Source organism: Melopsittacus undulatus, chromosome Z (assembly GCF_012275295.1).
Source record: "Melopsittacus undulatus isolate bMelUnd1 chromosome Z, bMelUnd1.mat.Z, whole genome shotgun sequence".
NCBI lineage: Eukaryota > Metazoa > Chordata > Aves > Psittaciformes > Psittaculidae > Melopsittacus > Melopsittacus undulatus.
Genome location: NC_047557.1, coordinates 25,791,706 through 25,815,126, shown reverse-complemented (window position 1 = coordinate 25,815,126; position 23,421 = coordinate 25,791,706). Strand labels below are relative to the sequence as shown.

Below are 23,421 nucleotides of genomic sequence, written 5' to 3'. Positions count from 1 at the left end.
TGGTCATTTGAATGTTTATATTTGCAATTGCTAGAAGCTTAAGTGGCTTTTAGCACATCTACTTAATGAGCACTTAAGATGCTCATTAGCAGCTTCAAATACAATCTTCTCCTGGGCTCTTCAGGTTGATTGTGAAAGAGAAAATTTGTTTGTTGAGAGGCTCAGTAAAAAGCTAGCAAATTGTTTCGTGAGCAGAGAAGTTATGAGGCAATTTCCTGTTTTGTTTTTTTTTTGTCAATGTCCCTGTTATCCCAGCTAATACATTTCTCTCATTTCATCCCCTATATCCCTTCCAGGACACCACTGCAGTACTTAGTTTCTCCTTGCTTTTTTCAGATCCCTTTCTGCTATAGTGCCCACATTTGCCCTTTCTTGTCACCAACACTGTGCAATAAGAAGCACACTCACCAGAGAGAGCTCGCTCGCTAGGAGCTCGCAGAGCTCCTTGCTGTTTTGCAGCCCTGCTCCGGTCTAGCTGCTTTGGTGTGGAGTCAACAAATTTTGGCTTGGGTCAGACTGGTGCCAGAGCCGATGGATGACACAACCAAGGCATGGTTCCAGCTACCAGACAGGCCACAGCACCCCTGAGGGACCACTGACTTCTTCAGCCTTTTCTGTCGTTGAGACGATTTCTTACTGTCAGATCTGAATGAAGCAGGTCAGTCACTTTAAGCAATGCTGGTGGAGGAACTGACAGAGAAGTGAACAGTCTGTTTGCATAAACATCACTGTCTAATGCCATAAACATAGTTTCCTGCAGACACTAGTCAATCATTCTTATGGCAGTAAAACAGTGGCAGCTCCTCATCCTTAGTTTTAATGAAAACTCAGTTTCACACAATGAATGGGCCTTCAGTAGAAATTAAACAAATTGCATCCAAGTTAATGAGGCTGCCTTAGAAGTCTGTTCAGTAATCATGAGACATGTCTGCAGTGTTAGACATAACCCTTACTTTTTCCTTGTAGAAACAAATAAGATGCTAATCTGACAAGATTTTAATGTTAAAAAGACAAAAAAGCTTTTCATTTTATGATTGGTCTGTAACAGCTGAAGAAGGTGTTTTGTACAGCTGGACAAAGGAAGAGGTCATTGGTATTACTGTATGATTATTCAGATACCTAAATATATTCATTTTCTCTGGAACACAGTGCAACAGTACAAGCTTGTCAGTCATACTTCCATATTGTTTGTTTGCCATATAAAATTGTCTGCTCTGAAGGAGATAGCAATTGTCCTTTTAGCAACAGTTTCTTTTCACTTTAATAATGCACTATAGCTATGGATTTGATACACAACTGTAATATCATTTGTCAATTTGCAGCGCAGTTGTCTTTAAAAAATAATTAACATAATACATTACAGAATGGCATTGGATTTCTTTTTCAGGAAACTTGTTTATATCTTTTCTCAATTTGAAATATTAAATATTGCATTTGAAAGTCATGCCTACTTTAGTGGAAGTAATTCCTTCAAGGTATATTCAATCATCCATCCATATCTGAGTATGGGAATACAGCATCTTATCAAATTATTCTTTTTTATACTGGAAGGACCTGTATAAATATATGGAAAAAAAACCTGATCTACCTACCCTATAGTGTCTGTGTGCTCCGTATTCTCAATACTTTCTAAAGACACTTTACACTTTCTAAAAACACCAGCAGAAAACAGTATAAAATGAGCAAATAGAAACAAGATTTTGTAGTCAGGGCTCTGCACAGAAATTTTGGTACCTGGTCTCCTCAACTTTAATGCTGGCCAAGCTGAGGAGATAATGCATTTTACCACTCTCTGTTCCTTTCTTGCTGTATTGTCTTCCATTTCTAGTACAGGGGCTCTTTGTTTGGGGGCACTGGAAGTTTGGGCCCCTCCTAGTTGTTTCCTATTGCCATACAATAAAACTGTGATGAGTCACATCTAAAGAGATCAAGGTAACATGTTTAGATTGCTTTATTTTCCCTCAGAAATCTTAGGTATTTCAACCTGATACAAGCATCTGATTCTTTCATGGTATCTAGATATTCTAGACTCTGAGGAAGTCATGAAGCTTTATAAAAGGAAAAGTTTAAATGAAAGTTTATTAAACATACTGTATTTTCTTTGTTCCCTTTGATAATTACACTTCAAACACTGTGACTGCATGTCTGTCCAGCCCTACCCCTCTTCCTTCAGTAGGTATGATGGATTATAATTTATGATCATTAGTACTTGATTTGTGAGTGCAAATAATATTTGTATTGGAAGTGTTTTTCCTAAGTTTGTATTCATGACTTTTGACCCATGGTTCACGTTTTATACAGAAAAGCTCCGTATATTCAACCAAACATGTTTATGTAATTGACTACTGTTAGTTTAGAAGATAATTCTTAGAATGCATATCTGGTCTACTTACTAGGTCACATAATCTGCCTTCCTCTCTCTTAGTAATAGTATATTGATCGTTTTAGTTTAAAATTAAAAAATGAAAAACAAAAACAACCAAACATTAGAAGTAAATTAAATAGCAAAAAAAAAAAAAGGGGGACTTCAAACACAGCACTGAAATATGCATTTAAAGAATATTTTTCTTGCCACAACTTTCAAGCAAATAAGACATAATAAGGTTAAATTCTGTTGTTGCAGTGCAGCAGCATGTGAAAGGTAAAATGCTTATCCCTGGTAAAAGACACAGCCTGTCTGTATTCTTCAGAAAACGTTCCAGTATTTCAGTGATGGGGTTTTTTTTTAAGTTAGGCTAGATAAGAAAGCCCCATTTTCTTTTCATAAGCTGCAATATTTTATTTTGCGTTTTCATGATTGTCTTTCTTGATTAATTGTTTCTCTTTTCTTCTTCAAATGTGAGCCCATCATTTAAATACCCTTAATCCAGATGCACATAAATCATTGGAAGTCCCGAACCAGGACAAAAACACTTACATTTTCAATTAGCTTCCACATTTAACAGCTGCTGGTATAGTGCCTACAACAATTCATCACACAATATGTGCTTTCAGGTCTATGGGAAGGCCATGGGAGGCACCACACAAAAATTTCAGACACACTATATTTATTTTACATATTGGTAGGACAACAATATAAACAGTTTTTGTTACAGACAAGTGTTTTATTTCATACTTGATTTGTCATGACTATGGCATAATGCATTTGGCAATTTTATATTGTCTACTTATAAAAGCGTATTTTGTCTGCTGTTGATGAGTACAATTTACTCTTGTCGTACTGTTTATCACTGTCCAAACAGATGTTTTGAACTTGATAGACAAACCATTTTTCAACTCTTACTTAGGTGTAATAGAATAGAGTAGTGGAAACCACTAAGTGCCTGTAGAAGACCAAAGGTAGAAAACTTGAATCAGAAGTAAGGTCATGCAAACAAAATCTAAAGTACATTTTAGTGACATTTGATTGCACAGTCTCAATGTTGCCACTGACCATGATATTTTTAAGCTATGACAGCAGCATCTTTTAATGTGTGCTCTCACCCTTTTTTTTTTTTTTTACATTAGTTGCATCTGCTTGATCCATCTGTGGAAAGCATGACATGGCCTTTTCTTCTTAGACTGACAAACCTGTAAGTTATGATGTTGTCAAAGTAGTGGCCAGCAGGTTTTTCTCTTTGTTTAGCAGATTGTGAAGTTCCTTCCCTGAACAGCTGCACAGAGCCAGACACAGGCAAGGACTTTGCAGAACTGCATGAGTACATAAATCTCTGAGGCCACTGACTCAGGCAGCCAAATAGTCGCATCAATTATGTGCTACAGTCTTTGTAATGAGATTTTCAACAGTATCAGCTAAATATTAACCCTTGGTGGCCTATCATGGGTGTTGTTTTTTTCAAGATGTAAGTAATTACAAAATTGTTTTTGCAGTTTTTCAGTGTCCATTCCGCTTTGGACTATGATGTAAACTCAGTGTAATTATTGAATAGATCTTGTTCATATTTGAAAAATACATCTTAATATTTATACACACTTTTTATCCGATTTTTAAGCTGAGAAATTTCTTAGATCATTCTTTGATTCAGTTAATTTTCCAGATCCTGCCAGTTATTGCTGTTGTTTTCAATGCAGGGATTACATTAAATGCTTCCAGGCTATATGCGTGTAAAAATAATTAAGACAAATAAATCTTTCATCCATAAATCTTAGCTGGTCATGTAGGAGTCTACACATCCACTTAAAAAGTGTCTATTTGTTTTAAATTCAGGAAGGTCACAAGTCACTGACCTATTGCATCTCAGCACTACTTTTGATTTTTTTTTCTGACTCCATTGTGTTACAAGGACATTAGGAATATTGCAAATGTATGTATGAAAGAATTTTACACCCAAGCATATGTTGGTTTCCACAGAGCTGAGGAAGGTGCCGTATGAGTCCTAATATCTTTACTTACAAGTAGATGTAGATCTATATCAGATCTTTAACTGAAAGGATGAAATTTTCCAAATCCAATTTAGATGCAGAAATATGACAAAGCAAGCATTTATAAGAAAATAAAACATTTGAACCTTTTATTACAAATAACAGTTTGAGTTATTACAAATAACTAAAAAAAAAGTTTTGCAGATGAACTGTGGACAAAATTTTATCTTTATCCATCTACATTAATTACTACTGGTCTTAGGCAGTAATTTCTACTGGTCTTTCTCTCAGTAAGTCTCTCATAACTTCATACAATGGAAGTGCAGAGCATTCTATTCTTCACAAATATGCTTATTTACTTACTTAGTAATTTGAATTGCAACATGGTGTTTCTCATTTTAAGAGACAAAAGTTTTAAGAGAGTTCTTGCACTGATTTGTATTTTATAAAGTATGAGGTAGAGAGGAAGAAAGCTATTGTGAGGATGCACAAGTAGAATGTTTTAGAAACACTGATTTATTATTTAAGCAGAAATGTACACGTTTGCCCTGGAAAATTTTAAGAATCTATGCTCATTATCCAGGGACTGTAATGAATGAGGATATACGCATTTCTCAAGGAGTATAACAATATTTGCCTTCAGAATGAAGACATGTGGAAGTAATTCAGACTTGTTCCTAGGATAGGAAGAGGTGGCTGAAGTCTGACAAAACATCTCAGAACATAGACAAAAGTCTTAATGGTAATGAAAGTCAATATATTGCAATTCTCTGTTGAAGTACTATGAAATTTGGTAGGTTTCCAGCCAGACAGGATGGTTGTGTTGCATTTGTATTCAGAATTGCTAGGGTACAAAATTGGATCCTACATGGTGGTTGCCAGGTGGAGGCATTTACATCACCATGACATCTTACCAAAGTGGATTTCTATTTTTTCTGTCTAGTTTGAGAATGGAAAATTCTAAGTGGCCAGAGTTAAACAGAAGCAAAAGACTGCTGGATTTTCTCCACTTCTAAGCAGTGACATTCTTTATTCCTTTCCTGTACGTGGAATGCTTTGCTCTTAGCCTTTATTTTTATGAAGTATCATATTAATGGGTGCAACAATGAGCTTAGATCAGGGGATCAATCTAGCAAAGGCTCGCAAAGCTCTGTATGATGATCCCACATCAGTTGAGCCCATCTCCAGGCCCATGTATTGGATAACAAATCCTAATTCTTTTAGGAATAAGGTACAGATACATCAAGAAATCACATAAAGGGTTTTGCACAAATTTGATGTTTATCCTTTCCGTCTCCCCTTATGGAGTGATGGCTCTTCATTTCATGTCAATGTCTTTCTTTGTGGATTTGAAGAGTACAGTCTTCTCCCAAATGCTGTATATTTTGGATCTGATTTTCCTCTTATTTTCATGCCCCTGCAGTGTTTCTGAGATCTTCCAGCACTGACTTAAGACTTAACCTGTGTAAGTATTATTATTCCTGTTTTATTGATGTAGATGTAGCATATAAATACAAAGAAAAGCACAATATAACACTGCAGATTGCCAATAAGTCGCCATGTAGTTGAATATAATCATATATCGTAGAATAGTTGGGTTAGAAGAGACCTTTAAAGGTAATCTAGTGCAACCCCTCTTTAATGAGCAGGGCCATCTTGAACTAGATCAGGTTGCCCAGAACCACATCCACCTGGCCTTGAATGTCTCCAAGGATGGTGCATCCACCACTTCTCTGGACAGCCTGTGCCAGTGTTTTACCACCCTCACTGTAAAGAATTTCGTTCTCACATCCAGCCTGAATCTTCCCTCTTTTAGTTTAAAACCTAGGAGGGCAAGAGGCCCTCCTAAAAAGTCTCTCCCTGTCTTTTTTATAGGTCACTTTTAAGTACTGGAAGGCTGCTCTAAGGTCTCCCCTGAGCCTTCTTATCTCCAGGCTGAACAACCCCTTTCCTCACAGGAGAGGTGCTCCATACATCTAATCATTTCTGTGGCCCTCCTCTGGACCCTCTCCAACAGGTCCATGTCTTTCCTGTATGGAGGATAATGTTATGAAGAGTGATGGCCTGGAGACTAACTGAAGTTACTAAACAATATGATAGAGGGAGAGGAATCTTCATCTCCTGTAAGCTGTTTTGCTGTCTGATAATTCTTAGAGCTGCTGTTCAAACCAGAATGTCTTCTGCAAAGTGCACTTACCCAAGGCTTGTTTCATCCCTGCTTTATGTGAGTAAAAAGGTAATTTGTCCAACTGTGAGGTGTGCAGGGATCTTGCTATCAGACCTTTCTTAGTCATATAGTAAGTACAGAAGATGAAAATCAATTCTGAAGATGCCATAAGCTACCTCTTATGAAAACTCTTCTACTCTTTCACTACCATTTGAACTATTTACCATTACAACTATTATGTCTTTGGAACAGTCCACTGAAGGGAAGATTATCACTGACGGAGTGAATATGAAGAAAATGTACAAAGGTCAATTTAGTTTGCAAGTCCTTTCTCTCTGGTTCTATATAGTTCCTCTTCTGTCCTGTAAGACTTCATAAAAAGTGAACTATTAACGAGTGATTTTGCCTTACTCATGTCTGTTTTATTTAGTTGGCTCAGTATGCTTCTCAGAAAGAAAATTGAAGTGTAAGAATAGCTTCCTTTGTTGAAGTCAAGATGCAGACATGCCATTCCCATCAGGCTCCGCACTATCAACAGCCTACTTTAAGTTTCTACATGCATTCATATTTATCTAGATAGGAAGGCAAGTGAGATCCTGATTTCCTAATCATAAATAGACCACTAATTAAACATCCTTTGCTACCTCTAGCATTTGTCAAGATTTGACAGATGACAAGACCAGGCTGTTTGGTATCTGCAGTCCTCCTATTAATGCTTTAATTCTTCTAGAAAATTACACATGTTCATCTCTTCTGCCCTTTTAAAGATTAACTTCTTGCCTGTGATGGCTACTATGAGTCACAACATCCAGCTACAGTCGTACTCTGGGGCAGGACCAAATGAAAGTCAGATTTCAGACAGACCATTTCAATCTGTGCACACAATGACTTACAAGCTTCTTTCATATTTTTTTTCCCCTAATCATTGCTAGATATTATGATTTGCAACTATTTTTTTTGTTTTGTTGTTTTTTTGGTTGGCTTTGTTGTTTTTTGTTTTTTTTTCTATCAGGTCTGTCACAAGATACATTAACAATTCCACAGCAAGGAAACAAAATAACAGCTTTGTAATCTGCACAGAGTATATGAAAGGTTAAGTGAAAGGCTGACATATCATTAATAAACCATGAATTCTGAGGACATATAACACTGCATTATTGTCTGAAATATGAGGATACACAAATTTCCTCCTCAATGAAGAGTAAAACTGGGCAGTACTACAGCATGTACTAGAAACAGTTTAAAAGTGGATTATTGATATCACTGTTCAGAGAGAGCTGGAAACATCACCTGGACCGCAGTGTCACGTACCGAATACAGGAATTATGTCTGATGGTATTACAGAACAAATTGTTTTATATAGAAGGTCAGCCCTGCTCGAAGCTCTCCTGGGGCTTGTCTGAAGGGTAGATAATGTTACCTGAGTGATTGGAGACCTGATAATCTCAGGTCTTCAGATAAGATCAGTGCTGGCACAGGGAAGTGATAAGTGTCAGTGGTTGACAGCCACCACCTCTGTGGGAGAGGAAATGTGTTTTTAGAAAATGCCTTGTCCCTTTTAATCACAGTTTTAAGCATCAGCAGACCAAGTCTGAGTGTAATGTATTTGTAAAATATATCTGTTTAACACTGTTGCTTTCTTGTTCCATTGAACTGTTGATCCTTATGGCTCCCACAGGTAATTAACATCAGCTAAAGAGCCAGGAAATGTGGATGATATCTAGAGGGTCTTCTGCAGGCACCGTTGTTAAGATGCCACATGATGGCCTGCCACACTTCAGCTATTTTATTACCAGATTCCTTCTGCAGAAATTACTAGCAGCTGACCTGCTGAGGCAGTGGATTTGTAGAGTATCTTAACTATCTTTACAGGCTAAAAATACCACTGTCTTTCTGATACGATATTGACAAAGTAATCACAAGAAAGACATACATTCTACTGAAATTTCATATCAATACCATTACAGAATAATTCTGAAAACATTATTTCTGCATTTCTTAGAAACTGTGTGTTTCACTCAGTCTTGCAAAATTGTCTGTCTAATTGAGCTTCCCCATCTGTATAACTTACCTGAACTTTATTTTTTCCCGTTTCACTTTTACCATTATTCTAATCAGTACCACTTAAATACATGTGCTCAAATCCTAGATATCACTCTCACTTGAACTTGGTAATGTTAGGACAGAAAAATTTCACTGCAATAATCTTGTATTTCAGTGCTGCTAGCTGCAAAATATTTCCAGTCCTGCTTCTAATTTCGTTTTAGCTTATATTTGTGAAATGCTAAATAAAACAGCAGTATCTAATAGCAGAAGTATTTTTGCAGATTTTTTAATTATTATTTGTATTAAGTGCGGTAACAGTGCCGCCAGGTGGCAATTTACAGCAATCACACATCTTCGTTGCTGAAAATACTTCAGATTTAAAACGTTAAAAATTGAGCCTAGAAAGCTGAATTTTGACCAAACACTGTGTGGTGAAACAGAAACAAGAAAAAATATAAAATTATAGAAGGGATTCTGCAAATGAAAGTATCGAGTCTATGAATTTATACAAGTTCCTTGGCTATCCCTCCAGCCCTAATTTTAGGGATATTCTTCCATCTACTCCCTCCTTTGACCTACCAAAAGACAGAATTCTATACAACCTCGCATTTTTAAGCTTCTGACACTGCCATGAATCTTTTTCCTCTGATTTCTACTGCATGACTAACAAAAATTGTTATCAAGAGTGGTCAGTCTTTAGCTAACTATGCTGTAAAATCCCTCTATTCTGATTGGCTTTCTTTACCCACACTGATCTCTTAGAAAGGTGTTTCACAGCTGTAGGCACCCATATTTTCATTGCCCACATTGCACCTTAGTGCAACCCTTCTGGGTTTTTACAGAACTATTGTGTTCCCTTTCAGCCCTCATTTTGAAAAGTTGAGCAGATCTTCCTCATTAGTCTGCTCTCTGGTAACATACTCACTGTAAAAGATGATCCTTGTATTTGAAAATACTGCTGCTTATCAGGTAATATAAATTTACAAAATTCAGCTTAATGTGAACATGTTTACCTCTATATTTATTCAGAAAGTCTATGACATAAATGTGGTTTTATCTCCTTTGGATCAAGACCTTGTTTGTAACAGGCTTTTAATTTATTAATATGGAGTGGATGAACTGCTGTGTTGGGAGGGAGACTTTGTTGACATTGAATTCAACATATAATTAGCTATAAATTGATATCTTACACATTTTGGTTTTGCTCTGCTGTGTGCTGTTGTATTTCTGTAATCAGTAATTGCCATGTCTGTGATTCACTTGGCCTTTTCAGTTGTCAGTAGAGTAGGAGGGTGGTATTCAGCACAAAGGTTGCTGCAGCATCTTCACACTTAGTCACTGCAGGTTTTACACTGCTCTACAGCACATCATTCCCAGGATGCATTTGGGCCAAGTGTTTTGCAATTCATAAAACATTGAGACTTGACACTGTTTTCAAGATTAATGACTCTCAAATATGGCATAGCCAGGGATCAAGGGTGACGTTTATCTCTAGGCTGGTGTGCAGTGCTCTGAATGGAACTGTGTAGAGCTGTTGAGTCTTTGCTGTTGTGTCATAAATCATGGAAGTGAGAAGCAAATTGAGTTACAGGCAAGAAGACACTTCCATTTGGTTTCAAGACCTACGTTTAAGAGGAATGAAAGCCACTTTGTGGGCTAAATTCAGAGCCAGTCTAATGGCCCCATTTTCCAGATGAGCTCATGACCTAGGAAATTGGGATGTGTTAAACATCAGAGTAAAACTAAAGTTGCTCTGAATTTAAAATATATGTTTATTTTGCTGATCCAGTGCTTGTGGTGCTGGAATAGACAGGAGAGCAGCCTCAAGACAGCTGTGCTACAGCTGGCTTTTTTCTACCAATTGCTTCTTATAATCCTGACATTTACTATCATATTAACTCAGCAAATATGTTGATAAATTGCAGCAGCTAATACAATAAATAGAGAAAAAGACAGAATAAGGGCAATAAAAACCATAATAAACATTTCACTTAACATGCCCCTCAGATATTTTGAGGTGCAAAGATGTTTTGTAGGTTGTCAGGATGACAGCAAGATGAATGGTGCACTCATTGCCTTTAATTTAGTGTGGTGTGGTTCACTTACATTAATAAATTACACCTTAAAATAAATTCTAATTTTCCAGGGCTGGCTATGGATCACAACATACTAATTTTGGTTTTTATAACAGGTATAAAGCCAGGTTGATTACATTTACCACAGAAGTGCCTATTGCGCAGCTGAATCTCATAAAATATAAACCAGAGCAGTGAAAAGCAGATTGTCTAAGTATACCAGTGGGTCTGGGTATTTCTGGGACAGTTTCTAATGATAGGAGCCAGTACCTGAACCACACTGTCTTGAAAGACAAAGCCCCCTGTCTTGTGTTACCTTCCCTGTGGTCATTTGAAACCACGTTGTAGTAGTTGCTTATGGAAATGCAGACAGATCTAATTAACCATAATTAACCATGTCTTTTGCCTAAAAAAATCAGTTAGCAAAGAAATACATCAGATCAAACTGGTATCAGGTTTTTCATCAGTCAAGATTCCACTTTATTCCAGTAACTTCATCTTTAATTCTTTATCATTCTCATTCTTGTCTTCCATTCATCTTTTAAATATGTTATCCTTTGAAAATTTTACTTTAAAATTTCTGCTGTATTGAAGCCAGACTAAAAGGACAGATAATTATTCAAACAGTATTTTTTCTTTCTTTAGAGAAATTCTTAGGTTTCTTACAATTATACCATTTCAATAGTCCAGTCATAATATACAGAACAATCAGATATTTTATTAAAGAGCTGAACTACCAGCACTGCAATTTCACATACAAGTTTTCCAGTATTCCCTTTTGTGCTCTTCTCAGAATATTTTAACAATGGCTTCTACAGCATGTTATTAGTAGTCAGATGTATCTCAAAAAAAAAAATCAGATAAAAGTTGTTTTCTTGTTCATTTTTTGTAATCTTTTTTATACAATCATAAAATCTCTCTGTACTTCAGTGTTAAGGTTGCTCTCTCAGACAGAAACTTAAATGCTGTGTAATTTTTCCTGAATATCTAGTTATGGGGCAGGGGGGTGGTGGTGAACTGACAGTTTACTTCTAACAGAATTAAAGGAGTGGTATAGTGCTCTGGAACAAGATAGAAACAGAAGTTAGATACTATAGATGCTTTATGTGTTGCACTGTATCATGTTAGGAGACTCTAAGAGTGTTGGAATTAACTCTGTAGAAAAAGTTAATAAGGAAGACTGTAAAATTCCATAAAACATATCACCTGAGTGTAGCTTTTTCATTCTTCCTTCTTCCAGTATTCTTAGAAACTATTTCTTTGTGTATGCATTCTTACGTATGGTGATGATGTCCCTATTTGTTTTTCATAACTACTTTCATGCAGATTTTTTATGAGACTTCAATGAGGTTTCTTCATCCCTGTGTAAGAAAATCTCCCACCCTGCACAATATGGCAATTTTCCAACCTGACTAATCACATGAAAGAGTATGAAACACATTGTGTAAGATTATTTGTGAAATCATCAATATTTGTGGAAATAGAAGAGGAATACCAATCAGGCTTTCTTTAATTAAAAGTATCATCTTGCATCTCTAAGAAGCTGCAGACTCTCACGTACAATACTCCTTATTTCTCTACATGCTGTGAATTTCTTATTTCATAGGATGGAGTTTCAGCATGGGCTCTGCCTACCAGTTCCACAGCTGGCGAGTATTTGTGATCGTCTGTGCACTGCCTTGTGTCTCATCCGTGGTAGCCCTCACCTTTATGCCAGAAAGCCCGCGGTTCTTGCTGGAGGTATATATAACTTTCCAAATTGTTTTTAGATTCCAGTCAAAATTATGTCTATGTTTATAGCATGACCTCAGTATAACAAGCATTAAGATTGTTCAGTGATAATACTGAATATCTTAATCTGTATGTATGCTGTGTTTAAATTTATGTTTAGGTTGGAAAACATGATGAAGCTTGGATGATACTCAAGCAAATTCATGACACAAACATGCGAGCTCGTGGTCAGCCTGAGAAAGTCTTCACAGTGAGTATTGCTTTTAAAGCTAATCACTTCAACACATCAGTGAGCTGGCTGATTGGCAAAATCTGGAGGGCTTAAGCAATCAATATTAATACTCTGCATGACAAATTAAATAATTTGCACTCTAGATTCCTAAATATAAGAACCAAATTCCTACTGAAATTGTATATACAATTGCTATATATACAAGGCTTGTAAAGATAAAAGCCTTTGACCAACATATTCTTGAACCTATGTATCCACATTGTATTTTTCTTTGCTGTACCAAGACACTTAATAGACTCAATCTGTGTTTTATTTAATGAAAAGGCCAAATTCAAAGCATTGATAGGTTGTTTCTATTTGGAGGATAAACTGGTGATTTAAATGTGGGAGTTGTTATGGCATCTTCCTTAAATACGAAGAATATATTCAATAATTTTTTTCTTCCTGGATACAGTATGACCAAACAGCAGAAGACATTTGCTTGCTTTGAAAATCAGTCTCCTTTTACAGCTTGTGCCGTGCTGTGGGAGTGTAAGCACTCTGCTTCCATCTGAGCCATGTTTGAGATGTTTTTCCTCTTCCAGAGGCTTTCTTCTTACTTTAATGCACACATAACTCAATTAAGAAATCCTTTTAAAGGCTCTGCATTTGCAGGCAGTCTCTGACCATCTGACCATGTAACTTTATTTCGTTGATACTTGCAGTTTATTGCCTTGGATGTAGTTTCCATATACTCAATTTTTTTTCACACAGAAGCTCAAAGCCTACTATTTAGTCTGAAAGAAGGCTGGTTAGCATGCCTGTCATGTTAAATCCACATTTATTGATACACCTGTGATCTACCTCTAATCCTATCTAACCTAGTATTTTATTTTCTGATGTAATTTATGGATAAAGGGATTTGCCTAATACCATACGGCTAGGGTGTAATTTCACAAATGGCTTTTGCTGATCTGAGCTGCTTTCAGACAGAGTATGCCTGCCCTCGGTCACTCTTTGTTTTTCTTCTGCCAGTGTTGATATTCATTGACTGATTGCACTGTCAGCCATAGCACAGACGCTGTCCCCCTGCAGTGTTGGTTTAGGCATGAGGAATAAGGCAGAAACATACTGGGACAAAAGGTGGGAGGAAGTATCAGACACAATCTCACATTAGTTTAGCATAATCATAATCATGTCCTAAAGCATCTGTGGAGAAGAAAACAAGCGCACGCTTGTTGTTTCCAGTTCTTGTGATCTAACTAGTCTTTCTACGCCTGTTAAAATCTGACACTGAATCATGTTGAACTCAACAGTTTATTTATAGCTATTTTTGTTAATCTGTCACCCATGAATAGGGCATGAATAAAGAAAACGCACCACTTTCTTGGGATATTTGCCAGTTTCTGCAATGATAATTGGGAAAACTCAATTCCAGATATTGAGGATTTGAAAGGTTAGAAATATTGTATGTCAAGGTTACACATATATAGAAGTCCCTCGCTTTAGCTTGCGTTAATATGATTAGAAAATACATTATTGTCTCCTCAATGGAAATGTCAGCACTTAATCTTATTAACCCAGAAAGCAAAAAACTTATGCATAAATTGTTTGGGTCATACTTTAAGGCTCTCTCTTTTAAAAAATGTAAGCTATTCCTACTGTGACATTTTGTCTCAGTAATTTATTCACATAGCTCTCCTAAACGCTGTTTCTTCATCCAGTACTATTCTATGACTTCTGTGTTACTATTTTCCTCCACTTCATGTCACTAGTCACATCTGATATGCTCTAATAGTATTTCTAACTCCACAGCTTATGTAACTTTTTTTTATTACTGCTACAATTTTAATGTGCTTTCCTTTTGTATGTTTTCCTATCTTATTTTGATTTAATCTTTTCCTAGAAGCTTTTTTCACATGTCATGTTTTCTCTTGTTACCCATATTGAGGATTTTATCTTCAAACCTTTAGAACATGGAAGGCATCAATTGATGAACAACTGGGTTTTGAGTCAGAAACTCTAATAACTATATTCTAGTTACTGACTGTGGTGATAGTATCTTTGAAAACTTCTGAAAATCTCTCTTTACAGCAGTGACATTAACAGAGATGGTAGAAAATTGATATTATCTTCTATAATGGTACTATCCAAGTTAATCATTTATGTACATGCTTAACTACCTTCCTGGGCCCTTAAAATATATATTCATTAGATCCATTGGTTTAAATGTTTAAATAAAAAAAAACCTTTTTATCCTTAAAACCAAAATTCTATCCATTCTTTGCGATATATTAATCTTTTATTCTGCAAAAAACTTTTCTTTGCAGCAAGCCTTGATTTTGTAAGATTTAAACCATTGCATATTTCTTGCCATTGCTTTTAAACAGAAGTTCCATTTTCATTGAAATAGGTATTCTTTACTTTTTTCTTTCATTCTTCATATACTGACAGCTGAATTTGCATGGTCCAGATGGACCATTGTCTTGATTCAATAGGACTTTTCTTATGTTAAAGAACCATCAAGGCCAGCCGCTCTTTGTCTCCAGTCACATACAGTGGTCCTAGGATATACACATGCTTCCCCCAACCTTCAAAGCTCCAAATGGTCAGGTGAAAAGGCTGCCCAAGGGCTTACAAATGTGGCACTGGTTTATAGCGTGATTCAGAAGGCATGCCCTTTCTATCTGGATGTGTGACATGAGAGGATGCTCGTATATACAAGGTCTTAAATGACCTTGGAAGACTCAACTGAGTCTTCTGTATAACATGTTTCAGAAAAGCAGTTTAAGAAAAGCTTAAAATCAATCAAATGATTCAGTCAAGATTATTGCTACTGAGAAAGGCATGATGAGAAGAGTACAGTCTTGTCTTCAATGCAGTCATGATTTGGCAAGACAGTGAGCTGCAGTATTTCAGAAATGATGGTGATTATAGCTAAACCTTTTAGTGGGTATTTGTTTGTTCTTGTTCATGGGATGAGGCTGCTGGTATATCTTAAAGAGTGCACATCTATAAAAGCAGTGAGCTGAAAACTAGAGTTTTACCACCAATACTGCTATTCCCTGATGTCCTCTAATCCACTATGATGCATCTGTCAGGTGTGATGTCATCATTCTCTTAAGAAGAAACACAAGCTGTTGCGACCTTCAGAAATGTCAGCCATACACTGACACTCCGTGTCTTGCTCTCTCCCTCCCTATGTATCAGGCCCCTTCCCCATTTTATCTTTTTTTTTTCCATTTTCTATTTCTATTCTTTTAAAATAAACTGTGGGTGAATACACTGCCTTTTGTGATATTGGCATGAACCTGGGATCAGAGCAGAAATCGAAACCAAAACTATACAATGGTTTAAGTTTGTCAGATCCTGTGTCTGGAAAGTATATAACACATTCTTGTTCTGCTGCACAGGAGAGTGCAAGTGAAAACTAGCATTGTAGGCAACATCACATTCTCTGTCACTGGTAGTTCTGTATTTTTCCATGATGTCTGTTTATCTCATTTCACTTAGATGAAGTAGGTGATTGCTCATAACAGCCATAACATGCATGTTTCCAGATCATTTCACCTAACTTTTTCTCTCTTCATTAAAGTAGATAGTTATATTCAACATCCTAAAGACAAAGAGAGTTCCTTGTCTAACAGTAAAGGAAATAAGAACAAAAGAATAATGTTACTCAACTATTAATTCTCAACATTTCAAATACTTCTATTTGCATTACTGTACCTTTAATCAGTAGACTTTCAAGAAAATTGTGATAGCAAGTCAGAAACATCTTGATAGTAAAATCCAGACATGGTTAACTGAGGTTTTAAGTACTGTTTTATCCTTTGTGGCATTAGGGATATGGACAGCAACAGTCTAGCAGAGCCTGACAGTAACAGCTTGTTTCAGTCAGAGGAAATTGATTTCCTGCATGCTTCAAATCTAAAGTTTTTCCAGTACAGTTGCACCCATAATGAAATTTGGCATTATACTGTGCTACCATTCCTTTATATTTCCAAAGCATTCCAAGTGTAGACACAGGTTTAACATCTGCTCATTTTTAATTTATGGGATTTATTAAAACCTTCCAAATCTCCTAAACAGACAGCTAATTATTCCATAAAATGCAAATATTTGCTGTTCTGTTTTTATTTCTAGGTGAACAGAATCAAAACTCCAAAGCAGATAGACGAGCTTATAGAAATAGAGAGCGATACAGGAACTTGGTACAGGAGGTGTTTTGTAAGAATTCGCACAGAGCTGTATGGCGTAAGTAACAGCATCTCTGTTTGTTCTGTAACCTTTTACCTTTCCTCTTTTTAATTAGCCTTCAGATATGGGATGGATTTTTGAGCTCATGCTGGTGATAGCTGCAATACTGCATTTTCCATGCACTGGCAGATTCAGGAACCAGTGCAAGATTCTCATTTCCTGACCCAGGAGAGGTGCTGGTGAATCACAGAGATTGGTGCCAGTTTGTGAGAAGGAAAATGCACACTAATGATGGCTGATAGTTACACAGCCATATTCCCAAGCACCACAGTATAATATGTACTGGAAATGTGTGTCAACATATACCTACAGAAAGACGTGACACATGATGAGATGGAAAATTTGCAGCATGAACTTGAGGAAGCAACATTATGTACAAATGGTAAAGTCATGAATAAATTGTGTAAATGGATGTCATAAAATATTTCTAAGGCTTTGTGTCTGCATGTATTTTTAAGCATGTTTTACCAGAAAAATATGCTAAAGCTACTTCAGAGAGTTTAATGCAAGCTCAATAGGAGTATACTCCATATTCTTTTTTACTCCTTTGCAAAGCCAAAATTATGCAGTACCTTTGAACCTTGTAATGAAAATTGAGAAAAGTCTCATTATTTAAAAAAAAAAAGTTAGAAGTATCTTTTCACAGCAGTTAAATATCTGGCATCTTGAAGGTCTCCAGAGCTGGGATAAAGTGCTGTAAACCAAGATTTGTCACAAAACTGCTTTGCTTGGAAAAATGGTATTTTCACTATAAAAAAGTACCAAACAAAAAAACACAACCAGACAAACCCAGAAGGTATCTGCTTTTATAGTTACTTGTACAAAAATGGAGTAGTTGAAGATTGAAATGTTATGATTTTGCCTTGTTATCAAACCACCTTTAAAACTAAACCACTTAGTTACAGACTGGCTGTCTCATATGCTTGTTATCTCACTGGACTAGCCCCTGGGTTAGAGCTCCTTGTTGCACAAGGTGTGCTGAAACCTCTTAAGACAGACCGATACTTCTCTTCAAAAAGAGAAAATCATCTTGAGATGAGAGAGAGGGGAGAGAACACCATTCTCAGTTGGCTCTGCTGTAGTGTCTCTGACCCTAACCCCATCTTTTCCTCATACAGTTAAAGTACTAATTTCTAGCTGTGGTAGGTTTGACAGATCAAGCTCTGTGTCACTGCTGAATTGTGGAATATAGTTTATCTTAAAGCAGTCTAATACTGGGAAGTCAGAAGAAAACATTTTTTACAGGATCTCTGTTTATTTCACATAGTAAAATGAAGTTGCCTAGATACTGGAAATTTTGAAGTGATCAGAGCAGAGGGTGAATTAATAAACACTGTGCATACTGGTGTGTAAATAGTTTTATATGGGCCAGCAATGTGTGCTTGCATCCCACAAAACCAATCACATCATAAGCTGCCTAAAAAGAAGCATAGAGAGCAAATCTACCTCTCTATTCTGGTCTCTTGAGACCCCACCTGCAGTACTGCATCCAGCTTTGTGGTCCCCAACATAAAAAGGATGTGGACCTGTTTAAGGAAGTCCAGAGGAGGCTACACAGATGATATGAGAGCTAGAGTACCTCTCCTGTGAGAAAAGGTTGAAAAGGTTGGGACTGTTCAGCCTGGAGAGGAGAAGGCTCCAGGGAGACCTTATACCAGCCTTTCAGTACCTAAAGGGGGCTTATAAAGAAGATTGAGGGAGACTTTTTACCAAGGCCTGTAATGACAGGAGAAGGGGTAAGTGTTAGACTATAATAGGATAGATTTAGATTGGACATTAGGAATAAATGCTTTATGATGAGGGTGGAGAGGCACTGGAACAAGCTTCCCAAAGAAGTTGTGACTACCCCATCCCTGAAAGTGCTCAAGGCCAGTTTGGATGGAGCTTTGAGAAATCTAATTTAGTAGTAGGCATCCCTGCCTGTGGCAGGAAGGTTGGAACGAGATGATCTTTAAAGATCCCTTCCAACCCAAACTGTTCTATGATTCTATGAAAAGAAGTCAAAAGTCATATAACATACACAACCTGGCTATATCTGGAGATTAACATACTTGTGTGACCAATGACTTGTGATTAACATAGAGTTATCTCCTCTCTCAGAGGCCCTGAAGAAGCAAGCAAATCAGAATCAAAAAGGTTCTATCATTTAGCAAAATTGTTCAAAATACAATTTATAATAAATGTATTTCCTAATGATTTACAGATTTGGTTGACATTTATGAGATGCTTCAACTACCCGGTGAAGGATAATACAATCAAACTTACAGCTGTATGGTTCACCCTGTCTTTTGGGTAAGTGTGGTAGAAATCTGAAATCATTTTTGATAAACTTGATGGACAGAAGAATCATCTGCATGCAAATTTTTATCACAATTATAATCTTTTTTATTCAGAAGGGTTTTATCCAGTATCTTTCCACAAAATGTTATATCTATCAGTTAGCCTGTTCTTACTTGCAATCTTACCTCATCAAAAATATCTGCTTCAGAAAAGAGCATCTTCTGGTGTCAGCATCTTTCAATATTCTTATTTTATGGTGGATTCTGCTATGATGGACTCTCATGGTTTAAACCCAGCTGGTAACTCAGCACCACGCAGCTACTCATTCACCCCCCATTTTCCCCCTCCCCAGGTGGGTTGGGAAGAGAATGAAGAGAATGTAAAATCCGTGGGTTGAGATAAGAACAGTTTAATAACCAAAATTAAACAAAACATACTGATAGTAGAAACAATACCAACAATAGCAATAATAATAATAATAGGAAACAACAAAAAAGAAATGAAAGCTCAGAAAACACAAGTGAAGCACAAAACAATTGCTCACCACCTGCTGACTGATGCCCAGCCCTATCTGAGCAGTGATTGGTCCCTTCCAGGTGACTCCCCCCTCTTTATACACTAGGCATGATGTGCTGTGGTATGGAATACCTGTTTGGCTAGTTTGGGTCAGGTGTCTTGTCTCTGCTCCCTTCCAGCTTCTTGTGCCCCTTCTCACTGGCAGAGTGAGACTGAAAAGTCCTTAATTAGAGCAAGCATTATTTAGCAATGACTAAAACATTGGTGTGTTATCAACATTGTTCTCAGACTAAAGCCAAAAGATAACACTGCACCAGCTATTAGAAAGAATAAGTAACTGTTACAGCTGAAACCCAGACGTGGAACAACTGCTCCATCACATAAGAGCTATTCATCCTCAACTTAGATTTCCCAACAAGTAAGACTGGAGATTGATTTTTTTTTCTGGTTTTTGCAGCTACTATGGCCTATCTGTCTGGTTTCCTGACGTCATTAAACATCTGCAGTCAGACGAGTATGCATCCCGAGTGAAACATTTCCGCAATGAAGAGGTTTCACATTTCGTCTTCAACTTCACACTGGAGAATCAGATTCACAGCAATGGAGAATACATCAATGACAGGTTTAGAAATTTTCTAATACACTGACTTAGCTGGAATAAAAATGACGTTTTAAAGCATGTCCTAATAATCTCGTATTTTTCTCCATCAGCTAATGATACTTGCTTTTGTTACTTTTTAATGAGAATTTATTCCTGATCTTGATTTCTTGTGCCTAGTGGAGCATGGGGAGAAATGAACCTATACATGCCCTAGTGGTTCCTGTGTGAGGATCCCCCAAGCAAACACAGCTTCCTTGTCATCCTCAAAAACAGACCAAAAAGCCTAAATTAACAAGACGTCCTTTCACAGTGGGATTCAAAGATCTTCAGACCCAACACATGCAGCATATTGTAGGAGCCTGGGAAAGGACATACTGTCATCTCTGTTGCTAATTCTTTTCTTATATGGATGAAAGATGCTTCTGTGAAAATGCTGAACATTGAGAAGTTAGCATCTTATCACAGAAAAATAAAAGCTAAATGTTACCAAAAATCAATAAAAAGTACAAACAGATCTGAATGGCAAACAACATGTTGGCAATTACTTTTGTCTTGTTTTGCTGTTTTTTTTTTCAGCTGAATCCGAGCAAATTAAGGCTCTATCTGGACTTCACAGATAACTAGGGAACTTAGGGGAAAATTAAACACAGATGGTTTAGGTATCTGGTTTGTCTCAAGTTACAACCATGTGACTGGTCTGCTGGAGTTGTGATGCTAAGTAATTATTATGTCCATAGGAAAATAAATCTAGGGGAGTAAAATTAGTGGCTTTTGTAATACAAGGCTTTTAAAATTATATTTATAAGAAATTGAGTTTTGACACAACTGAAAGTTTATGCACTTCAGACAAGAAGATGCAGTTATCTCATTTTTAAGCTAGCCACAGCTTTCCAGTTTCACTAGGAGGCAGATGTTCTCCTAAAAGCAAAGAACTATCTCCTGTCAGTAACTGGCAGCACTCCATCAACTGGGATCTTATCAATTTAAACTGAATATTCTTGTAAAACACTTGATCTAATATTTATCTACTCCAAAACACTAATTTACACTTCCAAATGTGCAAATTTAAGAGCCTCTGAGAGCTGTATGAGTGACCAAAACATTTTCCACAGAAGTATTAGCTCATTTAATATTCTTCCTCCACAAATATGTAAATACTCCACCCACCCTCAATCTGTATTTCCCTCACGTTCTTTCTTAAATAGAAGATCCATTAGTACTTGACATTTTACTTTGTTACATTTCTCTTGAGTTTTAATGCTAACCATCGCAACACCAATTTTAATATAGGCATATTTCCTGTCCAAAGCTAGAAAGTGCATGAGAAGAATGTAGGACATGTAGTCTGTCATTTCTTTTCCAACTGACTAATTTAATTGCTAAATTTTCTTTGTTATCCACTGGAATTAGGCTACATTTTAAAATGGGAAGTGCTATATGAAAAATTATAATGAATTGACACTAAACACTGATTTTAATCAGTCTGTCACAAATGAAAAATGATACAGTAAATGAAACCAATGGGCTGAAAACACCATTCTTCTGACCAATAGGCAAATACATTAGCTGGAAATCTTCTCCTGTAGCAAACACAATTAGCTTTTCTCTCCTTTCTCATAAAGATTTCAAGAACTTTATTGGTGAGAGTTTAATTCCTACTCTTTTGTAGGTAGCATATTTTGTGTCCTATTGCTACTATTAGTCTTATAATAAGAAAATTATTTAGCTAGTCATACTATGTTTAATTAGAACAAAGCCAGGTCTGTGTTTTGAAGGCTTTGACATTTTAACAGTTCTTACAGATGTATAACAGTTAAAGCACTGCTTTTAAAAGTCTCGCCACTTTGAATGAAGTCTTCCAGCAAAACTACAAGTTGTTCCACACCTTCATGTGAAATAGAAGACATTACAAAAATAATGATGTGTTTCTACTTTTTTTTCTCTTAGCGTAGTAACATTGTTCTCTAGAATTATACTAAAAAAGGCTTCCAGCATTTTTTTTATTCTATTAACATTGAGGTAGAAAATTATTGCTAGTAATGCACTTCATCATTGACTTTTTCTGTGAATGACTTGAATGACAGTCATGATCAAATTCCAGCTAAATGAGTCAGTAGGAAGAGGGATGTTCAGAAATAAGAAAAAGCTACTAAAACTTTGCTTATACCTGTTTTATGTACACAGTAATTGCAGTTGCATCCACATGCACAGGGGGAACAAACACAAACTTCCAGGTAGATAGGTAGCCATGTAACTGGCAATGTAATCATTGTGTTCCTGTTTCACATTTAAGCCTAACATAATGCCCACTGTGTTCGTCTGGAAAAATACAAGTTCTTTAAAATATTCTTTTCTTCCAGGTTCCTGGTACTAGTGGGCAATTGTTTGTTCCAAGAGACTGAGTTTCTGGAGCATGATTTTCCAATTTCTGACTGTAATGTCAAGTTATAAGCAATAGTTATTTTCCAAGGCTATTCCATTAATGTCATGACATTGTTTTTGGCTGATGATTAAGGACAACTAATAACTGAAATATTATCAAAGGAATTGTTGTGGCTGGTAGCTGTGTGGAGCTATTCTTCTTATTAATGTTTTTTTCTGAACAATAGTATTCTAGAATCAAGTAATCATTAATTACATCCCCAGAATGCCTTTAAGGAATCATTGTTACTGGGGTTAATATTTTTTAGACCTGTACAGCTGCGTCAGCTTGACCTGTTGCTCTTTCTAACCTATGAAGGTAGACTGACAGAAATTATTTCTATTGGGCAGGTTTATTATGATGAAGTTTAAATCAGTAACCTTTGAAGATTCACTTTTTAAGAACTGTGTGTTTGAAGATATTACTTCACTGAACACATACTTCAGGAACTGTACTTTTGTGAATACCACCTTCTACAACACAGGTATTATGAGAATAAAAAGCTGAATATTCATTCAGCTGTGTGTTCTCATCTTACATTTGTAATTTCTGGATTTCTGATAAGGCATACTAGAAGCCCTCTTGTAGGGAATAGAAAGCTATAAAAAAGCAACAGGCCTCCGTAATGTTATAACAGAAAAGTAAAAGGATCAGATCACATCTGCACTAGAGATGCATCAGGCCTAATATTGACTCAAATAATAAACTTCGCTTTGATTTTAATATCTCTAAAGAGATTCACATTGGAAG

The 23,421-nt window shown here is 36.5% G+C and overlaps 1 protein-coding gene across 2 annotated transcripts in view; it reads left to right on the top strand.

The window, feature by feature from the left end:
- Positions 1 to 23,421, top strand: part of SV2C (synaptic vesicle glycoprotein 2C) — a 79,408-nt gene that overhangs the window by 43,777 nt on the left and 12,210 nt on the right. Inside the window, exons 4-10 of one of the 2 annotated variants that reach the window (XM_013130937.2) lie at positions 12,257 to 12,390; positions 12,542 to 12,631; positions 16,739 to 16,815; positions 17,186 to 17,225; positions 19,056 to 19,144; positions 20,106 to 20,270; positions 23,022 to 23,155. In XM_013130937.2, the coding sequence (XP_012986391.1) occupies positions 12,257 to 12,390; positions 12,542 to 12,631; positions 16,739 to 16,815; positions 17,186 to 17,225; positions 19,056 to 19,144; positions 20,106 to 20,270; positions 23,022 to 23,155 (729 nt within the window). Of the gene's footprint in view, positions 1 to 12,256; positions 12,391 to 12,541; positions 12,632 to 16,738; positions 16,850 to 17,185; positions 17,226 to 19,055; positions 19,145 to 20,105; positions 20,271 to 23,021; positions 23,156 to 23,421 lie in introns of both variants that reach the window. The other variant, XM_005142011.3, reaches the window with a different exon arrangement.